Source organism: Eumetopias jubatus, unplaced genomic scaffold, assembly GCF_037043125.1.
Source record: "Eumetopias jubatus isolate StellerSeaLion01/CBP00866 unplaced genomic scaffold, mEumJub1_p1.0 scaffold_14, whole genome shotgun sequence".
In the NCBI taxonomy this organism is placed as follows: domain Eukaryota; kingdom Metazoa; phylum Chordata; class Mammalia; order Carnivora; family Otariidae; genus Eumetopias; species Eumetopias jubatus.
Window position 1 is genome coordinate 20891550 of NW_028274820.1, and position 27383 is coordinate 20918932.

Genomic DNA, 27383 nt, shown 5'->3' on the forward strand with positions numbered 1-27383 from the left:
TTGATGTTTTAAAAATTTATTTGCTACGTTTGATTATCTATAATAGTCTCCCTTAATTAGCATAGGAAATTGAAAATTCGTTGTAATTTATTATCTCTGCTCTTGTATCTTATTCAACAGACCTACTTAGCATTTATATTTGTAAATGAAATTACTCTGAGTTTTCCTGGCTTCTGAGTTTTCCTGGCTTCTGAGTTTTCTGTTTTTGGTTTCTTAGGAAGAAGAGGACTGAGAAAATATGGTCAGCATTTTAATAACACCATAAGTCCAAGATAATAAATGGTTCTATAAAGTTTTCAGTTGTCCAGTTTCATTAATTCAGAATGTCATCATATAACTTGAAATCCAATTGGCTTCCTCTTTGTTAAAAACAAAAACTCCAAAACAAAAAATGATGCATTATTTTCCAGTGTTAGGCCAGTTTGTCCTCAAATTAAGTAGAATCTCAACATCTTGTTGAGCTAATTTGTAAATTCCAACTTCATTTAATGCCTCTGTGGCAGGCTTCCCTGAAGCAGACTGGAGGACATCTTTCAGAAGTAGGGCAGAACCAACGTTCAGGTTCAAAACAATACAGGCTTCTTTTACACTGTTTAAAAAAAAAAGGTAGGCGGGAAATGAGATATCCATTATCTGTATCATCCACATTATTCCACAATATTTTCAAAACTAAACAGCTTCCCTGCACTGTCCATATGCCCTCTGTAAAAAGTATTGATGGATTTATTTGGCTCTTTTAACACATTAGGACTATGTATTTGTACAGTGTTTATATTTAATAGATTACTATAATGTAACAGGACCATTGTTTTCAATATGTTATCTATTACTTCCCAAAATATAATAATGATACTAACACAATAGCCTATTAAATGTAGCTAAGACTTTAGCTAGATTAGAATATGGAAAGAGAAACAAAAAAAAGAATCAGATAACTTAATAAAATGAGCAAAAATAAATCTTTCATTTTATAACTTTAAAAGGAATACTTTATAATCTCAAATTCCCCCCAATAATTTAAATTTTAAATCAATTTCTAAAAATACTCCTAAGACTTATTTGTACATACATTTATAGTTATGCTTAGAACCAAAATTAATACTAAATATTTAGGAAAACAAATTTTCTTCAGGCCTGGCTTACTATTAGGAACTAAGCATATTTTTAATTTCTTCTACTTCTTGAATGTGGCAGAACTGCACTTGTTCGCATTTTCTCTCTCCAAGAACAGGCAAAATGAAACCAAATGCAAGCAACAAAAAGCCCAACACGTAATTTAGATCCATTTCTGATAAATTTGGGGAATCATGAAACACATCTTAGATTATCTGGGCACACAGTGCATGTTTTTAAATTTCAGTTGATGCTCTATTTATCCCACCAAACATCACTGGAACCGGAGAGTTGTTAGGAAAAAAAAAAAAGGAATCAACCTCATCTAAATGCTTAGTAGTCACTGTTAAATATTGAGCTTACTGTTTAAAATAATTTTCTGGTCTCTTGCAATAGTGGGAGAACAAGGGGAACAGATTCCGAGTCATATCAAACTGCAGCTGAGCCGCTCCTCCTTCATTGAAGTGATTAGCGAGAATGATCTGAAACAAAGAGCAGTTCCTGTAACGGTCGCCTTGATCCTCAAAGCCCTGACGTGCGGCCTACTCTTACTTACTTCTTGGTAGATGTATACATCCAGCTTCTCCACAAGCATTTGCCAGAAAATTTTAAACAAGGAGAAGCAGAGCTGCTGCTCCAGCTGAAGGGAGCGGTCTCTGAGTGTGAGCAGGAGTGGGCACGCCGAGCTGGACAGGGACATCACAGCTTGCTCGGCCTGCGACGGCAAGGACAACCACCTGCAAGACACAAAAGCAGCGCGGCCTGTGGCACGTTAAGTGTGACTAAAAGATTTTCAAATAAATAAATAAATAAATAAAAATTAAAATTAAAATTAAAAAAATAAAAGATTTTCAAAACGTGGTGTTTTTAAAGGTTTAACAGATCCTTTCAAATTCGGGGAAGTTCACTTTGGATAAGAAACGATGTACCGCCCAGCATGAAAAGCTGTCTCAGAAAATAAATATATTTCGGGCGCCTGGGTTGCTCAGTCATGAAGCATCTGCCTTCAGCTCAGCTCATGATCCCAGCGTCCTGGGATCGAGCCCCGCATCGGGCTCCCTGCTCCGCGGGAGGCCTGCTTCTCCCTCTCCCACTCCCCCTGCTTGTGTTCCCTCTCTCGCTGTCTCTCTCTGTCAAATAAATAAAATCTTAAAAAAAAAAAAGTCGGACACAACTGACTAAGCCACCCTGGCACCCCTGCCCATTTTTTAATTAGACTATTTATTTTTTGGGTGTTGAGTTTTAGAAGTTCTATATGTATTTTGGATATATAACTTCTCCCATTCTGTAGGTTGCCTTTTAGTTTTCCTGTTTCCTTCGCTGTATGGAAGCTTTTTATTTTGATGAAGTCCCAATAGCTTATTTTTTGCTTTTGTTTCCCTTGCCTCAGGGGACCTATCTAGAAAAATGTTGCTATGGTTTTCTTGTAGGATTTTTATGATTTCAGGTCTCATATTTAGGTCTTTAATCCATTTTGAATTTATTTTTGTGTATGGTGTAAGAAAGTGGTCCAGTTTCATTCTTTGCATGTTGCTGACCAGTTTTCCCAACACCATTTGTTGAGGAGACTGTCTTTTTCCCATTTTTCTTTCCTGCTTTGTGGAAGATTAATTGACCATATAATCATGGATTTATTTCTGGATTTTCTATTCTGTTCTATGATCTAGGTGTCTATTTTTGTGTCACTACTGTACTGTTTTGATGTCTACAGCTTTGTAATGTAATTTGAGGTCTGGGATCATGATGCTTCCAGCTATGCTTTTTATTTTTTTTCCAAGATTGCTTTGGCTATTTGAAGTCTTTTGTGGTTCCATACAAATTTTAGGATTGTTTGTTCTAGCTCTGTGAAAAATGCTGTTGGTATTTTGATAGGGATTGCATTAAATGTGTAGATTGCTTTGGGTAGCATAGACTTTTTAACAATGTTTGTTCTTCCAATCCATGAGCAGGGAATGTCTTTCCATTTCTTTGTGCCATCTTCAGTTTCTTTCATCAGTGTTATAGTTTTCAGAGTACAGGTCTTTCACCTCTTTAGTTAGGTTTATCTTATTATTTTTGGTACAGTTGTAAATGGGATGGTTTCCTTAATTTCTTTTTCTGCTTCTTTATTATTGGTGTATAGAAATGCAACAGATTTTTGTACGTTGTGTATTCTATGACTTTACTGAATTATTAGTTCTAGCAGTTTGTTGGTGGAGTCTTTCAGGTTTTCTATATACACTATCATATCATCAACAATTAACATTTTACTTCTTCCTTACTGATCTGAATGTCTTTTATTTCTTTTTGTTGTGTGATTGCTGTGTGGTTAGGACTTCCAGTATTAGGCTGATTAAAGTGGTGAGAGTGGACATCCCTGTTTTGTTCTGACCTTAGGGGTAAAGACTCTCAGTTTTTCCTCACTGAGGATGATGTTCACTGTGGGATTTTCTTTTCTTTTTTTTTTTTTAGATTTTATTTATTTATTCGAGAGAGAGAGAATGAGAGATAGAGAACACGAGAGGGAAGAGGGTCAGAGGGAGAAGCAGACTCCCTGCTGAGCAAGGAGCCGATGTGGGACTCGATCCCGGGACTCCAGGATCATGACCTGAGCCAAAGGCAGTTGCTTAACCAACTGAGCCACCCAGGCGCCCTGGGATTTTCATATATGGCCTTTATTATGTTGAGGTATGCTCCCTGTAAACCTAATTTGTTGAGGGTTTTTATCATGAATGGATGTTATACTTTGTCAAATGTTTTTTCTGCATCTATTGAAATGATTATATGGTTATCCTTTCTCTTACTGATGTAAATGAGTCACGCTGACTGATTTGCAAATATTGAACTACTCTTGCAACCCAGGAATAAATCCCACTTGATCATGGAGAATGATTTTTTTTTAATGGACAGTTGGGTTTGGCTTGGTAGTATTTTTGTTGAGGAATTTTGCGTCTATATTCATCAGGGAGATTGGCCTGTAATTCTTTTTTTGTGGTGGCTTTATCTGGTTTTGGTATCAGGGTAATGCTGTCCTCATGGAATGAATTAGGAAGTTTTCCTTCCTCTTCTAATTTTTGGAATAATTTGAGAAAAATAGGTATTTATCATTCAATTTTTAGCAAACTAGATTTGATAGTTGTCAGCAAATACAAAAGGACTTACCTTTCTTTTTTATACAATTTTGCAGCTTCTTTAACTTCTCTAAAAACGTGGTCTACTTGGCGGGTCAACATGTCATGCTTTAAACGTTCTAGCAGGTTAATCATGTCATCAAAGACAGAACTCTCCATCGAGGCTAGCTGTCCCAGCTGCAACTTACTGAGGGTGTTATTCTCTGCAAAGACCTCCAGTGCTGCCTGTTGAAGTTGTAGGAAGAACTGAAAGCAAAAATAGGTCAATATGGTCTTTAAGATACTTCTTGTTTAACAGCTTGAAATATAATTCATGTACATCTCATTCATTTCAAGTGGACAATTCATTGGCTTTTAGCGTATATTCAGAGTTGTGCATTTATCACCAGAGTCAATTTTAGAATGTTTTCATTACCCAGAAAGATACCCCAACCATAGGCAACCACTGATCTTCCTGTCTTTGTCGACTTGCCTGTTCTGGACATTTCAGATAAATGGAATTATACAATTTATGGCTCTTTGTGACTGGCTTCTTTCACTTAGTATGTTTTCTAGGTTCATCTATGTTGTAACATGTATCAGTACTTAATTTCTTTTCATTACTGAATAATATTCCATTTTATTTACATTTACATTTTATTTATATATATCTATTTTATTTATCCATTCATCAGTTGACAGATAATTGGGTTCTTTCCACCTTTTTGTCTTTACGAATAATACTGCTATGAACATCTGTGTGTAAGCTTTTGTGTAGATATATGTCTTCATTTCTCTTGGATATACCTAGAAGTAGAATTGCTGGATCATATGGTAATTCTTTGTTTAACTATTTGAAGATATGACAGACTATTTTCCCCAGTGACTGCACCAGCCATGTGTGACCACTCAAATTTCTCCATATCTGAACTAATAACACTATCTTTTTTAGTATAGCCATCTTAGTTTATACTTAGTAGTATCTCACTGTGATTTTTTTTTTTTTTTTTGAGATAAGAGTGAGTGTAAGCAGTGGGGATGGGTGGCAGAGGGAAAGAGAGAAAGAGAATCTCAAGCAGACTCCTCACCCAGCATAGAGCCCAACGTGGGGCTGGATCTCATGACCCTGAGATCATGACCTGAGCCAAAATCAAGGGTTGGATGCTCAACCAACTGAGCCACCCAGGCACCCCATCTCACTGTGATTTTATTTTTGATTTATTTTTATTTAAAGTCAATTAACATATAATGTATTATTGGTTTCAGAGGTAGAGGTCTCACTGTGATTTTAATTTGCATTTGCCTGATGGCTAACTTCTTTGGGTACTCATTTTTTTCTGGACACAGACTGAGAATTGTAGTAAACCCAGCAGATTTATGAGAGTTAAGAAAATTAAAATGTCATTTCTACAGTGGCATTTTCAGTAGAATTCATATTTTTCTGTAGGGTAGAAAAAATGTTTTTTCTAATATGAATAATGCTGTAGATAATTAGCAAAAGATTAAAAACAGCCTAAATGTCCATTGACAGGGGACTGGATATGGCCACACTAGTGAATGTTCACGGATGGACATGTGAGAAGCCAAGGTGGTATTTTCTGCTCCAACTATCTGAGAAGAGGCACTTGTCCTTTTGAGGCTGCTGAAGGACAATGTGAGCTTGGAGTATCTTGTTACCTGTGGCCACACCTCCCAGAGCCTGCCTGAGAATGAAGCCAGAAGTGAACGAGTTTAGGGCAGCCATGCCTAATACTTTCAGTTATACAAATTCCTCACCTCCTCCCTCCAACCCCCCACCCCCACTCAGGCCAGCATGAATTGGGGTTCTGTCACCTACAACTCAAAAATTCCTGACTCTGAAGGGCTGGGTATGTCGGGCTTGGCACAGTCTGGCAATAGTCAGACAGCTATTAGTATAGAATCTAAATGAATGGAAGGTGAACTCTGTCCACTCTTCTTTTTTCTGTCTAGGAATACAAGAGCTTTAATTTTATTGTTAAGCATTTACGGGCTGAAGGACCATGAATATGGTTAAATAATTTTTTTTAAAGATTTTATTTATTTGACAGAGTGAGAGAATACAAGCAGGGGGAGCAGTAGAGGGAGAGGGAGAAGCAGTCTCCCTTCGGAGCAGGGAGCCTGACATGGGGCTCGGTCCCAGGACCCTGAGATCATGACCTGAGCCAAAGACAGACGCTTAACCAACTGAGCCACCCAGGTGCCCCTGGTTAAATAATTTTTGATGTTAAACAAAATTTGTACTATGAAAACATACAAGGACAAAGAACTCATTCATGATTTGAAGAGTAAGTCTAAATTCAGTTATTCTTCTGTTGATGGACCCAGTTAATTCAGCTTATCAGATTATAAATTTCCTAAGGAGAGGGAAGATGGCCAATTCATTGTTGATAACAGACTATGGCACCAAGTAAAGTAGTTAAGGATGTTCCACAAATAATTCGCTGAGGCTAAAAATCTGGCCTTGAATGAGTCTCTTATTAGATCATCTGGCACAAGAATCAGGAATGACAATTTGTTTTATGACAAAGCTTAGCAGAAAATGGAGCAGTGTGGGGGCTGAGTGAAGAAATTAGGAAAATGAGGAAAACAACACATGAAAGTACACAATGAAAAAAGGTATTCTAATTAGGTGACTTTATAAACAAATGCATTGATCATTACACTCTACATTATATTCATCCTGTGAAATAATTATTTTGTGTCTTATTTTCCTTGCTTAGCAGAAGGATATTACATACATGGATTTCAGTTAACGTCTTTGTAGAAAAAAGGCTTTAAATAGTTGTCCCAGCCAGAGTCCAGATTAGAATAAACTATGATTGTGTTTCTCAGGTTTTCATCTTGTTTATATTTGTTATTATTATATTTATTTTTGTTTCCTATTTTTTTGCTTTATTACCCTGTATTTAATTAAGATGAAGACTTTTTTGTTTCGTTTGTTCTTTCACAGTAAGGGAACACATTTTCTTCTATATAATGCACTAGCATTATACCATTTTTTGTCATAAATTCTTAATTTAAAATATATTGTTTTAAATAAAAACTTAAGACAACAAAGCAAACAAATAAAATATATCCTTGGTACATTTTCCAGACTCTCTAACTCAGGCATTGAATACTTTTAAATGCCTGTGTTTGACTATATTTCATTTCTCCTTTTATTTTTTATTTTATTATATTAAGATTTGACAAGGTACAGACATTTAACTCACCTTGTCCCTCTTTGTGACTCATCCGTACACACTCAAAAATTATGTTTTCTAGTATCCTATGAACTTATCACCAATCCTTAATCAATCTTTCTAATTATTTTACACTGGAATTTTTCAATTCCCACTTTACCTACTACTTTTTATAAGTGGTATTTTTAAGTCTTGGAGTTAAAGTTATAGTTGTTCTGTTGTTTTACTTTCCTATTTTCATTTCATGACACAATCATATAATACTTTATAATGTATCTCAGTATAGCTTTTTTAGCATTTAACATATATTTCACTGTTTTATGGTCATGTTAATTCTCTGAGAACACTACCTGTCATCAAACCTACTTCATGGGACACACTGGTGAGCACCCATGCTGATTTCTGTACCCATACTCATGCAACAGTGATTCCAAACCCAAGGGCACCCTGTCCAGGGACTTCCTGGAGACCCTCTGAGATCAATCTAATATGTAAAATATCCAAAGGAATTAATCTACATTAAGGCTATAAAGGCTAATTAAGTTTCTTCACTTTTGGCCAGAAGTACATATTGGAAAACCTGGCTACCAAATGCCTTGATAGCCAATATATTCCTTGGATTAATAAAAAAGAGTAAACAGAAATTACTAATTAATAATTATATTTAGGCAGGGGTACCTGGGTGGGCTGTTTGAGCCCCACATAGAGATTACATTAAAAAATAAATAAAAATAATATTTGATACCTTTGGGATGCCTCTAAACCATGCGTAAATATAGGGGCGCCTGGGTGGCATGATCAGTAAGCCACTACCTCTTGGTTTTGGCTTAGGTCATGATCTCAGGGTTATGAGATGGAGCTCGGAGTCTGTGCTCAGCAGGAGTCTGCTTGGGATTCTTTCTCTCGCTCTTCCTCTGCCCCTCCCCCTGCTCTCAAGCATTCACACACTCTCAAATAAATCTTTTAATTAATTAATTTAGGTGCACCAAATCTGTCAACACACAGAATTGTGTGGAAAAAGGAAAGATAAATAAAATTCTTGGATGTAAAAGGCCTTATAATACTTGCTAAACAGACCCAAGGTTTTGATTTTTAGACTTATTTGAAAAATACCTCTCACTATAAGAAATTAATTTTTTTGGATGATGTGATAATGGTATTGTGGTTATTTTTTTTTTAAAGGAGTTCTTTTAGAGATACATTTTGAAGTACTTATCATGAAATATATCTAAGATCTTCAAAACAATCAAGGGTGGGGGATGGAGAAGCTGCTCAAATAAAACAAAATTGGCGGGGCACCTGGGTGGCTCAGTTGGTTAAGTGTCTGCCTTCGGCTCAGGTCATGGGGTCCTGGAATTGAGCCCCACATCAGGCTCCCTGCTCAGTGGGGAGGCTGCTTCTCTCCCTCTCCCTCTCCCTACCACTCCCCCTGCTTGTGCTAAGAAATAAATAAAATCTTAAGAAAAAAAAATTGGTGTAAGAAGCTGGGTCATAGGCACATGGGAGTCCCTTTTATTATTCTATTTACTTATGTTTTGTTTCTTTTTTAAAGATTTATTTATTTGAGAGAGAGAGAAAGCAAGAGCACAAGCAGGAGGGGCAGGGGTAGAGAGAGAGAATCCCAAGCCTGACCCAGGGCTCAATCTCATCCGAGATCATGACCTGAGCCAAAACCAAGAGTCGAACGCTTAACCAACTGGGCCACCCAGTGCCCTTCTATTTACTCATGTTTTGAAGGTATTCAAAAGGTAGCCAATATTATTATTATTTTATTTAATTTATTTTTTTATGTAATCTATGTGGGGCTCGAACTCACGACCCCAAGACCAAAAGTCACATTTTCCACCAACTGAGCCAGCCAGGCACCCCTCCAATGCTATTATTTTATCTTTCTTAAAGTCCTGGATTTTATTGATTTTGACACCATTATTCAACCTTAGCTTTTTCTGAGATGGCAGTTACCATACATGAATATTTCCCAAGTCCATAGAAGAAAAAGGTTCATTCTATAGACAACTATTTCATGAAAAGTTGGCTTTCTTTTCTAATGACTAAAATATTGGTATTATTTAACCACTTGAGACTTAATTGAGAAAAATATGTTATTTAATCATACATTATTTGGCCTAATTGATATTCTACCTAATGTGTACTTTCTGCCCTGCTATAAATTCAACATTTCAAAAGGTAAAACTGTTAAAACTACGAATCTATTATTTAATATAAAAGCACATTAACGGAGCGCCTGGCTGGCTCAGCCAGAAGAACATAACTCTTGATCTCAGGGTCATGAGTTCAAGCCCCACCTTGGGTGTAGAAATTAATAAAATAATAATAATAATAAACTTTAAAAAATGATAAAATAAATGAATAAAAGTACATTAACTTACAACATTGTCAGCCCAATCTGCTAGTACTGTTGAGATATAGTTCACGGCATTGAGAATCGCACAGTACCGAAAGCCAAGGGAAGCTCTAGTCTCTTCTTTCATCACCTGAGTTAATCGTATCCTAAAATCATCTACTAAGTCCTTCTGTAACTCCAGGAACTGTAGCTTTCTGGAAGCCGTGGGAAGATTTTTATATCTGTCTGTAGAGAAAGTTAGTAAGACATATGAAGTTTTGGGTTCCGTTCATGACACAGTTATAGGTTTTCCCTACTGACCTTGTTTGGTGCCTTTGTCAAAAAATCTATCAACCGTTCAGGTATGGACCTACTTCTACACTTTACAGGGGTGTGGGTTTCACAAGTACATGTATTGTCAAAACTCACTGAAATGTATACTTCAGATTTGTGTTTTTCACTGCGTATAAATTACATCTCAAATTTTTTAAGGCATGAGGAACTTGTAGATGGTGCCTGATTTATGATGGTTCAACTTAAGATTTTGCAAGTTTACAATGGTGCAAAAGCCATACGCATTCATAGAAACTACTTCAAAATTGTTATTTGGATATTTTCACAGGCTAGCAATCTGGGGTCCAACCCTCTTGTGACCCTGGGCAGTGGGAGCAAGCCACAGCTCTATCAGCCATGGGACAGTGAGGGCAAACAACCGGTGAGCTTACGGCCATTACAGAATGGCTGTACCCGCACAACCATTCTGGGTTTCGCTGTCAGTGCAGTATTCAATAAATTATGAGATAGTCTCTACTTTATTATAAAGTAGGCTTCATGTTAGATGATTTTGCCCAACTAATGGCTAATGTAAGTGTTGTGAGCATGTGCAAGGTAGGCTAGGTAAGCCGTGATATTCAGTAGGTTAGGTGTATTAAATGCATTTTTGACTTAAAATATTTTCAACTTAGGATAGGTTTATCAGGCTATAGCCCCACATAAGTCAAAGATCTGTATATACAAAAATCATCCCATTTCTTCAACAAAAACATGACATTTTTTAACAGGAGGAAGGGGTGCTTAGGTGGCACCCCCTTTTTTTTAAGATTTTATTTATTTGACAGAGAGAGCACAAGCAGGGGGAGCAGCAGGCTCCCCGCTCAGCAGGGGGAGCCCAATGTGGGGCTCGATCCCAGGACCCTGGGATCATGACCTGAGCCAAAGGTAGACACTTAACGACTGAGCCAGCCGGGTGCCCCAAAACAAAGTTATATCTTAAAAGACTTCTACTTACCAGTTATCACCAGTAGTAGTGTCATAAAAGTCTCTGCACAGTCTGGAACTTTCATCTCATCCACATCGGTGATATCCTTATATTGGGATATCCAGGCAGCTTCTGATGAAAGCATTGAGTCCATTTTTTGAAGAGCAACTGATATGCAGAAAAAGGGAATATGTCAATTAAGTAGTTACACTCATTCTTAATTTTCAGCAGTTTTTTTGGAATGACTTCCCTGTAAAAAATAAAGCCACAACCTCATACTGGTTGCACTATATTTAACATGCTCTGGTTTAGGGTTGGACAAGATACTTGACTTCTCCCCACCACCCCTACCTCAAATCTTCAAAATATTTAAAGTGATTAGACAAACTACGTCCAACAGTTTCTACCAAGAACCGGAACAGTGTAGTACCATCTGTAGGACAGCTAACACTATGCTCCACTGGCTTGACTGGCGCGCTCTGGAACCGTGTACCGTGCAAGTGTCAATTCAAGAAAAATTGAAGTTTGATGGGAAGCAAATAAGGCACCTTGGTAAACCCTGACCAAGAAAAATTCAGATGACTCTAGTTTCTACCAGAGCTGGTGGAGAAAAACACCAATAATTAACACTCACAAAAGGAGACAATTCTCCCCACCCGATGGCCCCATGAACACTTACATTTTCTCTCCACAGTCAACCACCTCTGAAAACAGGTCTCCTCTGATAGAATATGCATACAATTGGCAAAAGTGCCAGGATAGCCATAAACACTGTGTAGCTCCCTTTCGAACAAAAGCACTTCATCCACCAAATGACAGAAGAGATTGTCATCATAGAGCAGACATGGAATATCAGCAGCTAACTTCTCAAGAACGAGCATCATAAGGCCCCGGGAAAATTCGAGCTGAAATAAATACGTAAGCATAAGGTAATGTAGATGACAGGTTATTTGTGGACACATCCAACTCTAAAATTGGAATGCTTAGGACCGAGCCTCTTACCCTAGCATTTACTGAAGTGCCCACTTTGTCTAATATTGGCTGAATCTTCTCATCCAGAAACTGAGTGTGATTCCCGATCCACATAAGTACTTGAGCCAGGTACCACTCAGGCTAAGGAAAGAAGTAAAACAGTTTGAATTCTTAAGTCATTCCACCTAGAAAGTTACAAATAAAGGGCTCCATTTAATTGTATACACGCAGCACTTAGAAAAAAATTAGTTGAAAATTCCTGTATGTAAGAATGCAATTTCTACTCTGAACTTTAAGGTCATGCAAGGCTTAATAATCAAATGTTTCCCAGTGTCCTCCCAATAAATTCCCAAACGTGGCATAAGTCAATAAACTCATAAATTTACAATACTATATATATCGAAAATGCAGCACTTTGGGGGCGCCTGGGTGGCTCAGTCAGTTAAGTGTCTACCTTCAGCTCAGGTTATGATCCCAGGGTCCTGGGATCGAGTCCTACATTGGGCTCCCTGTTCAGTGGGGAGTCTGCCTCTCTCTCTCTTAAATAAATAATCTTTAAAAAATAAAATAAAAAAATATAGCTCTTTGGAAATATGTAAAATGATGAGCATTACAAAGAGCTGATGGCCTTTAAATTGGGTTTTTTGGCCATAACATTCCAAAATAACTTTTAAACTTGATTTTCTTCTGCTCTCTCTTTTGAAAAGGTAAATTAAGAAAGCAAAACAAAACAACACATGCCTTAAACCAGGTATAATCATAGAAAAGTAAATGTAAGTAGCAGCTTTTAAAATTGTCCCTAGAGCCGATTCTACAAACCTTCTGTGTTTTGTTGGGCAGGTATTCAAAAACATTTACTGAGCGGTAAAATCCCTGTTGTGTGCTAGATGCTGTAAATACAAACATGAATAACGGGCATCTGTAATCTCAGGGACTGTGTAGTTTAGGCTTGATGACAGAGCAGAACCACACTTTAGAAAGGAGTCAACATAACTCACAATTTTCTTACCTTTCTCACTGTTTCTCTACAGCTTCAGGTTTATTGCTTTGTCTCACTTACTACTTACTAATTCGTTCTACTCTTCTTTCCACCAACACCCCATCCAAAAAAGGGGCAGCCCCATAAATACAAAGGATAAGCTAAATTTAAGAACCAGAAAAAAAGTGCTGTGGCATCTGTGGGGCACTGTTTACAACTGGGCCCCCATGTTTCACCGTGCAAATTGCTCCTTCGGGTTTACAAATATATCGGAAAGAGAAGTGGAAGTCAAGATAGTTGAGTATTAGCTTTTGAACGGACTGTTGATGCTAAAATGATTTATGGCCATATGGGCATGACATGCTAATAAGCAAGCGGATTCCAACAACCTCTCAACACAAGTCTGGAAAAAGATCTATTAAGAGCAGTGACAAAAAAGGAATTTAGCTCTTTAGAGAAAAAACAGAAATGTGAGTGGAATCAGATTTTAACTTAAACCAGAAAAAGTATAGAACACTTCACATTTGCTATTAATAAAAACCAAGGACAAGAGTTGAGAAAGCACACCTTGCTTATGACATTAGTCTGGCGGTTCCCTCTGAAGTGATACCTGAACCTCTTCTGAAGGGGCGTCAGCATGATCTGGAGGGGCAGAATGACAGACGGGGAGGCAGGAAGACAGTATTTTTCTGGAAGTTGTTTTGGCTCAGTAAGTAATTCATCTCTGACATAGTTGAGTCAAGGAAAAAGAAAAGTACATATATATGTGTGTGTATATACATATATATACGTGATATATTTTTCCAACATATATATGACACTAAAATTAACTGTAATACAGATAATTTTATGTTACATATGATTTCAATAAAAAGTGCACCAAAAATGTTATTAGAATTAATCTGTCTTTCCTAAAATAAAAAATAGTAGGAAGGAAGGAAACACATTCAAGTAATCACTTTATCATATTAAAGTAACACGAAGTTACTAAGGTCTCCTCCCAATTGCCATTTTTAATCCCAAGAGACCTACGTGCAATATAACTTATGTGTGATGTAAACTTGGGTCACACGTATTTCAGACTGACCCTCCCCAGCCCCACATGCAATTCACTCCGAAGGAGAACAATCCACCACTCCATGGGTATCTACAGATCAAGTCCAAACCCAGTACTCCTGTTTGGCTTCTTGGCCACTTTCAAAAAGTTTTACTAGACAGTAATCCACGAATCCACTCTAGAAAAGCAATTTTAGTAAGTTTTAACTCCAACAAGGGTACGAGGTTTGTAGTTTCAGAAGCTGACAAAACAGTGTCTCCAGGTTAGTGTATATCTCAGGGGCAGTGGCTGGTCGACTTAAGCCAACAGTTTGAGACTGGGGGGGTGTGATGAAGGGCCAATGAAGTTGGGCCAAAATTTCCTCAAAATCACTGTAACAGAAAAGTAACACACGTGTTTCAGTTAAAATACAACAGTCACCAAATGTCCATCTGAAAGCAATTACCATGAAATATGGGTGAATTCCTTACCTTGTAAGTTTGTCCTTGAGAATCTTATGCCAGAATTTAACAGTGGCTCTCATGAAAGCAAGAAGATGAGTACAAGATGACTCCTGAAGCTTGATGTCAAGTTCTGCCATGTACACCAGAGTAGAGGCTGCCTCTGGGACATTATTGGTCATCAGATATTGCTGAATGTTATCGCTGTAAAATGAGGCCAAGCAAACTTCAAAGACAGTCTGTTCAAAATAATTCCAAATGCAGAAAAACTGCTTCTCCCTCCTGTTGTATATAAAGTTACATACCAGGAAAAAGGCAGCACTAGCTAGAAGTGGCTTTTTTACCAATGTGGCCAAAGCTTATAATTTTTCTAGGAAAGCCAGAAATCAAGATTTCCATGTAAAACCAATTAATCAAATTCTTTGAAACCAGCCAAATAGATCCCATGAGCTACCTACCATTTTGCTTATTTGACTTTATAAAGCAAACACTTTACTTAAAAATTAGATGTTGTGTGTCAACTATACTTCAATAAAAAATGAAAATAAAAAAATTGAGATGTTTCTTTTGATAAAAAATACATATTCTAGGGCTCCTGGGTGGCTCAGTTGTTAAGTATCTGCCTTCAGCTCAGGTCATGATCCCAGGGTCCTGGGATCGAGCCCCGCATCTGGCTCCCTGCTCAGCGGGAAGCCTGCTTCTCCCTCTCCCACTCCCCCTGCTTGTGTTCCCTCTCTCGCTGTGTCTCTCTCTGTCAAATAAATAAATAAAATCTTTAAAAAAAAACCCATATATTCTAGGGGCACCTGGGTGGCTCAGTCAGTTAAGCATCCAACTCTTGATTTAGGCTCACGTCATGATCTCAAAGTCATGAGATGGACCCCGTCAGGCTCTGTGCAGGGATGTGGAGCCTGCTTAAGATTCTCTCCCTCTGCCCATCCCTGGCTCGCACTCTCTTTCAAATTTTTTTAAAAATAACATATTCCATTGCTTAAACCATCTAAAAATAAGGACAAAAAAAACTTTTTAATTAAAAAAAATTTTTAAAGATTTATTTATTTGAGAGAGAGTGCAAGAGAGCAATTGGGAGGGGCAGACAGAGAGAGAATCTCAAGCAGACTCCCCGCTGAGCACAGAGCTGGACAAGGGGCTTGATCTCAGGACCCTGAACAGAAATCAAGCATCGGATGTTCAACTGACTGAGCCACCCAGCTGCCCCAGAACACTGCTCTTTTAAAAAAGAGAGCGCCACAGAATGAAAAGCAGTTTAATATTAGAGAGAATTTAGGCGATGAGGAAAATCTCAGAAGCCCAAAGGAAGCCAGAAAGAGACATTCATGAATGGAAGACCTAGAGGAAAGAGCATGTCAGTAAAGAGAAATAGCTGTGCTCCACTTGATTATGAATCTGATTCCTATTTCTAACATGATTTCCAGGCCAAATTTCTTTTAAACAATTCCAACATCAGATAAAAGCTATCCATAACCACAATCCTATTTTAATTAATCTATTACCTTGGCTACTACAAGAGTGAGGCTTTTAAACAATTTATTCTACTTAATAAGGTTATGGCTCCTTATTGGTATTATCTTTCAGAGGAGCAAGGGACACTGAAATAAAAAGAAGCAAGGTTTAAAATTCATTCTCTGCAAATAATTTATCGAAACAAGAAGAAGATGGTCTAAAAAGCTTAAACTGATTTCTGGAATCACTGGTAGCACTACAATCTTGGGTAACACTATCACTCTTTCTGTAAATGTAAAACTCAGATGCAAAACAAAGATTTTCACACTGTACTGATAGGTAAAATTCTTTAAAATATTGAGAAACATGCAGGATAAAATGATACCACATTACTCTTTGGAAGACATAACAAAGTATATTAACTGTGATACATTTACAATGGGACATTAAGACTCTTGTATGACCTTTCTTCCTCAAGTCTTCCAGACAACACGAATGGCTGCTGACAGCTTTGGAGCAAGAGTAGTTAAAACAAAGCAGGATGGCACTATGCAGTTTGGAGGGGCTGGGGGACTATATCATGAAACCAAATAATCTGCCAATGTAGGCAGAAATGTTAATTTAGCTTGTCTGAAAGGCAATATCAGACACAGTCAACACCAGTAATACACATTCAATTCAGAAAGAAGTATGTACTTCTTTTCCCCCTACCCACAGGTAGCAAAACTCTGTTACTCATCTAAGAATACTGTGTAGCTTTTGTTAGATGATTTCCATTGGGGGCACCAGGGTGGCTCAGTCAGTTAAGCATCTGTCTTCAGCTCAGGTCATGATCCCAAGGCCGCGGGGGAGGGGGGGTAGGGGGTATCCTGAGATGGAGCCCCACATTGGGCTCCCTGCTCAGTGGGGAGTCTGCTTCTCCCTCTCTCCCTGCTTGTGTGCTCTCTCTCTCTTTCTCTCGTGTTCTCTCTCAAATAAACATCTTTAAAAAAAATGATTCAAATTTTAGAGAAAGCAATCCATTTCATCAAGTGACCATGTCTGAAAGGTAAAAGTAGAGAATATTACCACACTGAAGAGTTGTTTTATTAATTTGGTTTTATAAAAGTTATCATGTAGTCACAACTATAGGACTTAAAATTTTTACTTAGATTATTTTCTTTCAAATGCAAATTAAGCTCCCTGAAAAGTTTATGTTCATTCACAATAAAGGAAAAGAATCATTATCATAATGCTATTTTCATAACAACTGGTAAAATTACATTATTATAATCTTTAATTAACTCAATTATTTAATGGCATGCATACACTTGGTAAGACAGGGCCTCAAGGGAAAATAATAATTATGAGAACAAAGAGGCCCTTTTTACCTTAGTTCTTCAATTTGTGAAATCCATTTAAGGTAAGCAAGATGGCGCTCAATCTCTTCAATTTGGTCGATCATGGCCCCAAGATCTTCCATCCAGGGCTGTGCGGTCAGCAAATGGCTGTTAATGGAACTGAAGAGATGAGTTTCTTGCTCCATAAACTGATTAAGGAATTGCTTTGATTCTTCTGCATTTTTTAAAGCACTCTGAATTCTTTTAGGGATTTCTGATGAAATCGTAAGTACCTGACCATACCAAAAAAAAAAAAAAAAAAGGAACAGCAGCAATCAGATACAATTTTCATAACCCTTTTTTTTAAACTATTACCTTCAAAATACATGTTTGTTCTAACAGAATTGAAAATTGTCAATTGTAAGCTTCAAAAGAAAGGTGGGATTTCTGCATCCCGTACCCACCAAACCTAAACACGAAATGCTATATGCGGAGATGGGTGGGGAGCAGACTATTGCCCCAGTAAGCACCTCTGGATCTGCCTTCACATGAAGCTCAGCGCTTTTAGAGGGTCCAGCTCGAGAATATTTTTACACTTTATCTACTAAATACTTTCCCCCAAAAACAAATGAAGCTCTGATTCTAAAAGTCTGAGTATCTGTATGTCGCAAAAGTTACCCAGGTGATTCTGATTTAAGTCCAGGTTGAGAACCACTGACCTGTTAAGATGATAACCAGGTAATGCCTTGAGATATGGTATTTATTAATTCTTCTTATAGCATATGGAAAAACATATACAAACGTTAGGTATCAATACAATATAAAGACTGTTATAGGGGAATTTCAGTTTAATCAAACACTTTGCACAAGGCCCTGTGCTAGGAATAGACAGACAAAGAAGACATAGCATCTGGCCTAAAGCTCAGTCGGTGTGGAAGAGAAATGGAAGCAAATACCTCCTGTATTATGGGGTTACCGCAATAAAAGAGAGATGCTAGGTGTATTGGTGACTAAGGTAGTGCTTCCCAAACCTGAATGTACATAGCAATCACCTAGAGATCTGGTACAATGCCAGTGTGAACTCATCAGGTCTGAAGCAGGGACTGAGATTCCGCGTGTCTAACAAGCTCCCACACTTTGGATATCGAGGTTTTGAGGTGCGAGGCAATTGTGCTGCACCGCTCCTGCATAGACCTTCGCAGGACAGGCGTGAATTTTCTTGGGAACTCTGGAAGGAAAAGCGCATTCCAGGCAAAAGGAACGGCTCAGTCATGATCAGAGAACAGCAAAGAGCTGGGTAAAGCACAGAATACAGTTCAAAAAAACAGAGAAAGAAGAGATGAGTCCAGATGGTAGGGAGAGACGAGATCACAGGAGCATCTTGTGCCTTAGAAGAATGTGGGCTTTTCCCAACAGGCAATGGGAAGCCAGTAAGAGCTTCTTTTTTTCTTTTTTTTCAAGTAGGCTCCATGCCCAGCATGAAGCCCAACGTGAGGCTTGAACTCATGATCCTGAGATCAAGACGTGAGCTGAGATCAAGAGTCGAATGCTTAACCAACTGAGCCACCCAGGCGCCCCGAGAGATTTTAACAAGGGAATCATTCCTTTAGATTTATGATTTAGAACATAAAGTGACAAAATATTATGTTTATTCTCCTATTATTTGCAATAATAAAAACTGGAAACAGCAAGAATGTCGACCAATAAGGGCCTGGTCAAATTACATACAGCCATAGTTGAATACCAAAAACCATTAAAAAAGAGAGATCTATATACACTGACATGAAAAAAGTAGTATATTAATTATAAAAAGTTAAGCTATGCATATTTAAAGTATACATATGCTTATATATACATAAAAGATTTTAACTACATTTTATATATATTTGCTTATTTACACATAATACAGTTTCTGTAAAGAATACAAATGATAGTTACTGTGGGGAGGGAAGGAAGCGGAAGATGGGCAAACTGCCATCGAGTGCAGGAGAGGCTTAGCCCTAAACTGGGGTGGTGGCAGCAGGGGTGGGAACGAGGGGGCAGACCCAGACACCAGAGAGGTGAAGGGGGGCAAAACTCTGATGTCTTGGTGATGGGGTAGTGGAGGCAGGATGAAGGGCAATCTAGGAGGGCTCCTAGGTTTCAGGCCCGAGTGACAGGCAGATGATGGTACCATTTTCCAAGGACAGGAAGCATTTGAAGAGACAGACATGCTGAATTTAAGCTTCAGTTAGGGACTTCGGCAGAAGCTTCCATGGTCATCAGGGAAACGAGCCTGACGGGGAAGTGAAGATAGACATAAAGAAAGATGACTTTCTGAGGAAGCCTAACAGTAAAAGGAAGGAATTAACACCTAGTAAAAGATGAGGGGAGGGTTTTTTGTTTGGGTTTAAGGAAAACATGTGTATGTGTCCCTATGCTGAGGGGAGCGGACTGGCTGAGGGGCAGAGGAGCAAACTACAGAAGTGTGAAGCAAGCTCACTCAGGTGGCAGGTAGGATCTGAGCCATGAGGACTGTCTCGCAGTGATCCTTTGCTGAATTAAGAAGTAGAAATGGCAAATAGGTTTGTAGGATGTGGGGTAGACTGTTCAATGGACTCATGCTAAGTGCTCTTACTTTTTCTTTTTGGGAAAAGGAAAAGACAGAACGGCCAGATGGGGTAGTTATCTTGGGGCAGAATTCGGAAGAACAGCAAGGGGAGTGGCAGAGGAGCCGACCTTCCCAGGGAAGGAGCCATGGACGGACTGCCAGGTGGGGCTGAAGACCACTCATCTGGGCTGGCATCTGTGCTCCCCGCTGTGTGATTTCTCTGAGAGAGCCCAGCAGAGACAGCTTGCCTGCAGAGTGGAAGAGGTGGACAGGGCAGGGCCATACTTAAAGAGACTCGTGGAAGACATGGGGGAAAGACAGGAGGACGGGAGGCCTGAGGTGCTGGGGGTGGGAACACAGGCCGACTGACAACCCGAGGCTAACACCAACATAGCCACACACAGTGTGTGGCTCTACCACAGCGTAGTAGTTACAGGATGTAAACCTGTTATCCTTGACAAACACTCTATTGCAAGTACAGGGATCCACTTATTTTTTTAAGATTACATTCATTGGGTGTTTTAAAAACTATTTTAAGTAATATGTTCACTGTAAAAAGAAAACACTTGAAAATACAGAAAGATGTGAAGAAAATAAATCAACTGTTAACCCACCACTCAGAAATAACCACTATTATGTTATATTCATTTTCATGTTTTCTCCTTATGAGTGAGTACATACAAAGTTTGGAATGATGGTGTTATAACATTTTTGTATACCATGAAATGACTTAGTTATAGAAGCACTTTAAAAGTCACTGTATGAAAATCTACTTAAAGTGTTAGCTGTCATATTTTTAAGACCTAAATAATATCAGCAGGAACTCTTTTTTTTTTAGATTTTATCTTTAGGTCATCTCTCCACCCAACATGCGGCTCAAACTCACAACCCCGAGATCAAGATTCGCACACTCTACCAACTGAACCAGCCAGGCAGCCTTAGGATCTTTCTCTTTCACATAATTCATACAATATCTAGCACACTGTAAGTCTTAAAACCTATTAAACAGTTTTAAATGATTAGACTATTTGTCACAAGCTGTATCTTCAAAATTCCCTGTACAATAATGGTTATGTTTATATTATAGTGTGTGTATACTTCTGATATTACTTCAATGAGTTTGAATACCTACCTGTTCTTCTAATTGCATTTTATTTTCTGTCATCTGTTCTATGAGTTTATCAAGTTTCCTTAAAGATTTAAGGTCATTTCCAACTTCCTTTTCTATAAATGCAGACACGTAAGAAGGGAGATCACCATTATCTGCATCTTCATTGACTTGTTCATTTCCAACAAGAGCTGCAATATTTATGTCACCTAAAACAAAAGAATAACAATTATTCAACTTACTAAGTACCACGGGACTAAAGGAAATACAAAAGATAATACAAAGCAATATATCTACCTTCAAAAGTTAGTAATTTAAAGAAAACACTATATATGGTATGCACATATATGTTCATGTATATATATACCATATAAACACACACAAAAATACCAAAATGAATATACAGTATGTATAGATCTATATGCACATATGTGGATTTTTTGGAATTTTTTTGTACACACACACACACACACAAACACCCAAATGAATAGCTATAAAGCAAGCTATCAATCAAGTACTACAAAACGCTCAGGAGGTGAGGAAATTCAGAGTGAAGGAAAATTCCTGAAGTCTGTCCTAGTAACCACGGGTTTCAACAGATGTTGGCATGACAATGCAGTTACAAGCAGATATTAAACTTTTCCAGAAGACTTTTATCTTACAAATCTATTTTATTAGTAGAGGGGAAAAAAGGTCAAATCTTATTTTATTGATGTGGTTTTTATTAAAGTAGTAATATATTTTTAAAATTTGTAAGGAAACAAATAATGTGGTGTAGAATAACACCAAAGGAGGACCCTGGTTTTAAAATGTTAAAAAAAAGGAAAAATATTGAAAGATTTCAAGTATATGAAAAAAAGTTGAAAGGCTGACCAATGAATAAAAACTCCTCCTTTTTATGTAAGAGTAAAAAAGTTTTAGGGGCATCTGGATGGCTCAGTTGGTTGAGTGTCTGACTCTTGGTTTCGGCTCAGGTCATGATCTCAGGGTCATGAGATCGAGCCCCACATCGGGCTCCATGCTCAGTGAGGAGACTGCTTGAGATTCTCTCTCTCCCTCTCCCGTTGCCCCTCCCCCTGCTCATGCATGTGCACACTCTCTCTCTAATAAACAATAAATAAATCTTCTTTGAAAAAGAGTAAAAATGTTTTAAAAGCTTCAAATGCCATTGTACAAAGATGCCCATGTCAGAAAAAGAATAAAAGGAAGTGTGAAAGAAAATACAAATTACTAAGAAAAATTCAAAATGACTGGTGCAACCATTAAGTTGTACAGTCTGAAGTAAGACTCCTTCCGTGGCCAATAAACTAGACTTGGACCGACCCACACTGTACTTACTAAACAAACAAAAGCAGGTGACTTGGAACCCAGAGTCATTTCTAGGGAAGAGGGGTAGCAGAGGCAGCACGGCCTGTGATGGAGCAAACCATGCCCAGTGAAAACAGGAACACTGTGTAGTTTTGCTCTCACCCCTTTCAGTGGGTGGGATTTCCCAAAGAGCCCATTCTTTATTCTACATTTGAACGCTGATCATTTCCTATCATTTCCGAGTCAGTTTTTCACTCTGCAAGCATCCATACCTTCTTCCACTATCCATGATGCTTAAGAATTAAGCAATTTAAGCTGCCTCTAATTCCTTATGGAATGAGGCAAGATTCAAATACATAAATAATAGATTTTCAATTTTTATTCAAAGAAACAAATTTCTAGTAAACACTTAATCCACTTCACAGAAAATCAAATTCTCTTCCGCTGTCCTCAATTTGTGGACCAACAGCACTGCTCCTCTTTTGCAGAGTTCCTCCATCTCTACCTTCCCTGACCGTCTGTGCCAGGCTGGACATGCCTACACCGCAGGGAAACCTGAAGCCACGGAGGCGTGTTGGCAAAGAAGGCAGGAGTGCCGTGATAGGCGGATGCTGCCACAGCTCTTTCCACTCCAGCCCTGCGTGTTATATACACTGTTTCCTCTGAAGTGTCTGTTTCTTTTTTTTTTTTTTAAGATTTTATTTATTTATTAATGACAGAGAGAGAGAGAGAGAGAGAGAGAGAGAAGCAGAGGGAGAAGCAGGCTCCCAAGGAGCAGGGAGCCCGATGCGGGACTCGATCGCAGGACCCTGGGATCATGACCCGAGCCGAAGGCAGATGCCCAACCATCTGAGCCACCTAGGCGCCCTGAAGTGTCTGTTTCTTTTGCTTACTTGTGATATGCTTCTTCCTGGAGAAGGTTAGGAAACTTGGTATTCGAATTATCCCACAGACAGGGCTTAATTTCCCTAGGTTTGAGTAGTACTAACAGATTTTTAAAAAGGTTTTGGGGGGGAGCCTGGGTGGCACAGGCAGTTAAGTGTCTGACTCTTGGATTCAGCTCTAGTCGTGATCTTGGGGTTGTGAGAACAAGCCCCACATCGGGCTCCATGCTCAGTGTGGAGTCTGCTTGTGTCTCTCTCACCCCCTCTGCAACATCCCCCCCAGCTTGTGCTCTCTCTCCCTCAAATAAATAAATAAATAAAATCTTTTAAAAAATGTAAAACTGTAAGATCTCCAGATGAAAATAAGTGCTATAAAATAAGGCCCCAGAGAAAAAGCAGACTTCCTAGAAACCAAACCTTAGAATAAACCTGAATATACAGTGTATTTCTCTACTTCAGGTTTAACTAAAGGATTTGGTCCTCTCAAACAAACCATTCACAGTAAGTTATAAACAAATTAAAAGCTTGATTGTAGGGATGCCTGGGTGGCTCAGTCCTTAAGTGATTGCCTTCCGCTCAGGTCATGATCCCAGGGTCCTGGGATCGAGCCCCACATCGGGCTCCCTGCTTAGTGGGAAGACTGCTTCTCTCTCTCCCACTCCCCCTGCTTGTGTTCCCTCTCTTGCTGTCTCTGTGTGTCAAATAGGTAAATGATATCTTTAAAAAAAAAAAAGCTTGATTGAACTAGCATATGTTTAATTACAGAGACTACAGCAATGTCTAAAAAAAAAAGAAAAGTGTGTGTGCACGAGAGATAAAGCTGGGGGAACAATACAGAGCCTCCTGGGGAGCAATACTGGTTGAACTTCGCCTCTGTTCTTCCTGGAGCTGCCCTTGTAGAACTTGGCTCTTTACCAAAAATGAAGTTTTAAGAAAGCAGCAATGAGAGAAAGGCAAGAGGTTATAATCAGCCTCATTACAAAACAACTGTTGGGGCACCTGGGTGGCTCAGTCGGTTAAGCGTCTGCCTTCAGCTCAGGACATGATCTCAGGGTCCTGGGATCAAGCCCCACATCAGGCTACCTGCTCAGTGAGGAGTCTGCTTCTCCCTCTGACCCTCCCCCGTCTCGTGCTCTGTCTCCCTCTCTCACTCTCTCTCTCAAATAAATAAATAAAATCTTAAAAAAAAAAAGATTAACAGAATATATACCAATGTGTTTAGGACTGGGAATGTTCTCCAGCTCCCCAAAACCAAATTTTCCTTTGTTCTATTCAACTTATAAGAATTAAAAGCTTGTTTGTATGCTATGAGAACCAGCAGCCCACTAGTAAGTAGAAGCAAAACTAGCATAAGTTTTGCTATGAGTCTATGCCTCAACTTCCCAACTATAAATTAAACATTTGCCCAGCTTATACTTAAAGGTTATAAATGGGATTAAAGTTCATGTTTCCTGACTTTCAACCCAATTTTCTTATTTATTTTCCTCCTTCAAATATGAGAATTGGCTGGTCTGCATCAAATTTTATTAATATAGAAATCCATCTACCGTTATGTACATTAGTCACAGTGTCCTCTTTTTTTATCTTAAATAAAACAAATACATTAAAATAAAAAACCAAATGCATTGTGTGATGCATCTGCAGACACCTATAGGCAGGGCTATGTGCGGAGGGACTGTCTGGTGAATGCTAAGGTTGCTGTAGCTTTGGGAGCAAATTCTATCTTCACCTACTTTTATTTTTTTTTTAATTAAAAAATTTTTTTCACCTACTTTTAAATCATATTCTTTTTTTAATTAGATTTTCTTTTTTTAAAAGATTTTATTTATTTCAGAGAGAAAGAGAGAGAGTGAACGAACTCCACCATGAGCAGGGGGAGGGACAGAAGGAGAAGCAGACCCCTGCTGAGCAGAGAGCCCAAAGAGGGGCTCGATCCCAGGATCCCTGGATCATGACCCAATCCGAAGGCAGATGCTTAACTGACTGAACCATCCAGGCGCCACTTTAAATTATATTCTTTTGACATCACCATTTAAATACAGCACAGTACATTCTTAGTCAAATAATATATTTTTTTAAAGATTCATTTATTCAGTTATTTGACAGCGAGAGAGCACGGGGGGGAGGGGCAGAGGAAGAAGGAGAAGCAGACTCCCCCCTCAGTAGGGAGCTGAAGGCAGAGGCTTAACCAACTGAGCCACCCAGGTACCCCAAATGATATTCAATAAGATGACACACCAATGATTTGCGAGGCTTTTATGACTTTCTTCTTCTCTGTTTTTTGTTATGAGCACTCCTAATTGCACAGAAGTTGACCAAGCCACCAAAGGAGGGACAAGGACAAAGTCTATAATCTGTGCCTCTCATTCTACTAAATGGCAGCTCAGCAGGCATCAACTTCCAGGCATCTGAATGGGCAAAGGTGGAAAAGGGAAGGGTTTAACGCAAAGATATGGGGTACTCTCCTATCCTTTAACAAAGGAGCTGAGTTGTGGGAGCTATGCCTGTCAAGTGCTATGGACTACTTAGAACTTTCCTTCTGAGGCAGACTGTATCAGCAGGCAATGTTAAGGGCAAGCCTAACTCCTAAAGCCACTGTAGTAATGTGGACACCCTTCCTCCTACCACTATTCATTCCTAGACTACTTGCCATGGTCAGAAGAACCAAAAACCCTCTGATGAAATAGCTGTTACATGCCTTTCCCCTTCCTCCCCTAATAAATTTCACTTTATTTTTTTATTTATTTATTTTTATTTATTTATTTGAGAGAGAGAGAATGAGAGATAGAGAGCACGAGAGGGAAGAGGGTCAGAGGGAGAAGCAGACTCCCCACTGAGCAGGGAGCCCGACGCGGGACTCGATCCCGGGACTCCAGGATCATGACCTGAACCGAAGGCAGTCGCCCAACCAACTGAGCCATCCAGGCGCCCAGATAATAAATTTCACTTTAAACGTCCCCGAAGACTCCTTGATTTCCAAAAGACTGCCATGCTTAGCTCATTAAAGTAAAATGACAAATGTCCACATTCCTGACATTCCTGTTCCTGTCCTAGGTAGGAAATGGAGGTATTGACCTTTTCCCTCTTCCTTGTCCAGACCAAGATCCAGGAAATAAGTTATTGCTTGTACTCTTCTTCCCAGATCAACTTTTAATGGTAAATTCACTGAAGGTAAAATACAACTAAGCAATTACCATTTTGACTCTAATTAAAGTGGTGATCATCTCTCCTAGATCATTAGCCCCTCTAAATTCCTGATGCATGATAAGTTGATGCTTCATTAAAATAACAGACAGGCCCCAATTATTCTGAATCCAGTATGAGGGACAGCACTCCAGTAAATCCACATCAGTCCCTGCACTAAGTAGGGATCAGGAAGTGCTTATCTCCAAATCATCCCATATTTTACAATTTTAGAAAGAAAGATACGTATATAATGATAATCAGTACTTAATACTATGCAAGCATATTGTACAAAAAAGAGAGAGAGAGATTCATCTAAAAGATAAGAGGCCAAGGCGCTTTGCTGCAGACCGTGGAGGGCTGAGTTTTGGAGAGATGGCTGGGTAGAGAATGCTAACGTGTTTCGAGTCCGCTTACTTTTCTCCTCGACGTCCTTCCTTTCGTCAGCACGTTCAGAGCAGCACTAAAAGAACAGGTGTAACGGACACAGTAAGACTGAGGATATAGGGGGAACTCACACAAGATTCGCAGAGGGCATCCACTGGAGCCCCACGAGGTCCCTGGGACCTCCCTGAGGGGTCAGGGCCATCTGATGCAGGTGGCCCTTGGGACCACCACTGCCACCTCCCCAGGACGGCGGGAGTTACCGCGCCCAGCTTCCAGGGCCACGTCCCTAGAGAGCTCTGTGTCATCTCACCAGGCTCGCCAGAATTACCGCCTTGGGACCACCTGCCCTGGGAGGTCCGTGCCCCCTCACCAGATTGCAAGGGCTGTCTCCCCCGGGCCACGGAAACCCCGTCCCCAGGCCGCCAGGGCCACCTGACAGACACACTCTCCCTTGGGAGATCTGTGCCACCTCACTGGGTCACCAGTGTCCCTTCCCCGGGTCACCAGGGCCGCCTCACCGGGGCTGCCGGCGCCTCGCCGATCTCGCCGGCCGGGGGCATCCCACCTCCGCGCGAGTCCTCGGCTCCATACGCAGCCAGCGTGGCTTGCAGAGTTCGGCGGCGGCCAGGGACCACACACCCGCTCAGCCTGGGGGACTGTGGGGCTGGGCGCCACCGCTCCTTCC

The 27383-nt window shown here is 39.4% G+C and overlaps 1 protein-coding gene across 2 annotated transcripts; it reads right to left on the minus strand.

The window, feature by feature from the left end:
- On the minus strand, positions 1-27383 carry RINT1 (RAD50 interactor 1). 2 transcript variants are annotated; one of them, XM_028119621.1, is made up of 15 exons: positions 27217-27383; positions 26729-26774; positions 20961-21145; positions 17290-17531; positions 14486-14659; positions 14237-14386; positions 13526-13682; positions 12010-12120; positions 11687-11912; positions 11038-11175; positions 9796-9995; positions 4255-4469; positions 1670-1850; positions 1477-1595; positions 1-589 (listed from the first exon to the last, which is right to left on the minus strand). In XM_028119621.1, the coding sequence occupies exons 1-15, from the start codon at positions 27256-27258 to the stop codon at positions 400-402; spliced, it is 2376 nt and encodes a 791-aa protein (XP_027975422.1). In that variant the 5' UTR covers positions 27259-27383; the 3' UTR covers positions 1-399. The 2 variants fall into 2 exon arrangements, with proteins under 2 accessions (XP_027975422.1, XP_027975418.1); XM_028119617.1 differs by having other exon boundaries at positions 26663-26774.

Coding starts and splice junctions, on each gene's coding strand:
- RINT1 (XM_028119617.1), bottom strand. CDS start 27,258: ATGCCCCCGGCCGGCGAGATCGGCGAGGCGCCGGCAGCCCCG. Junction 1,851..4,254: donor AAATTGTATAAAAAAGAAAG/GTAAGTCCTTTT, acceptor TGTGTCTTGCAG/GTGGTTGTCCTTGCCGTCGC. Junction 590..1,476: donor CCAGAAAATTATTTTAAACA/GTAAGCTCAATA, acceptor TTTTTTAAACAG/TGTAAAAGAAGCCTGTATTG.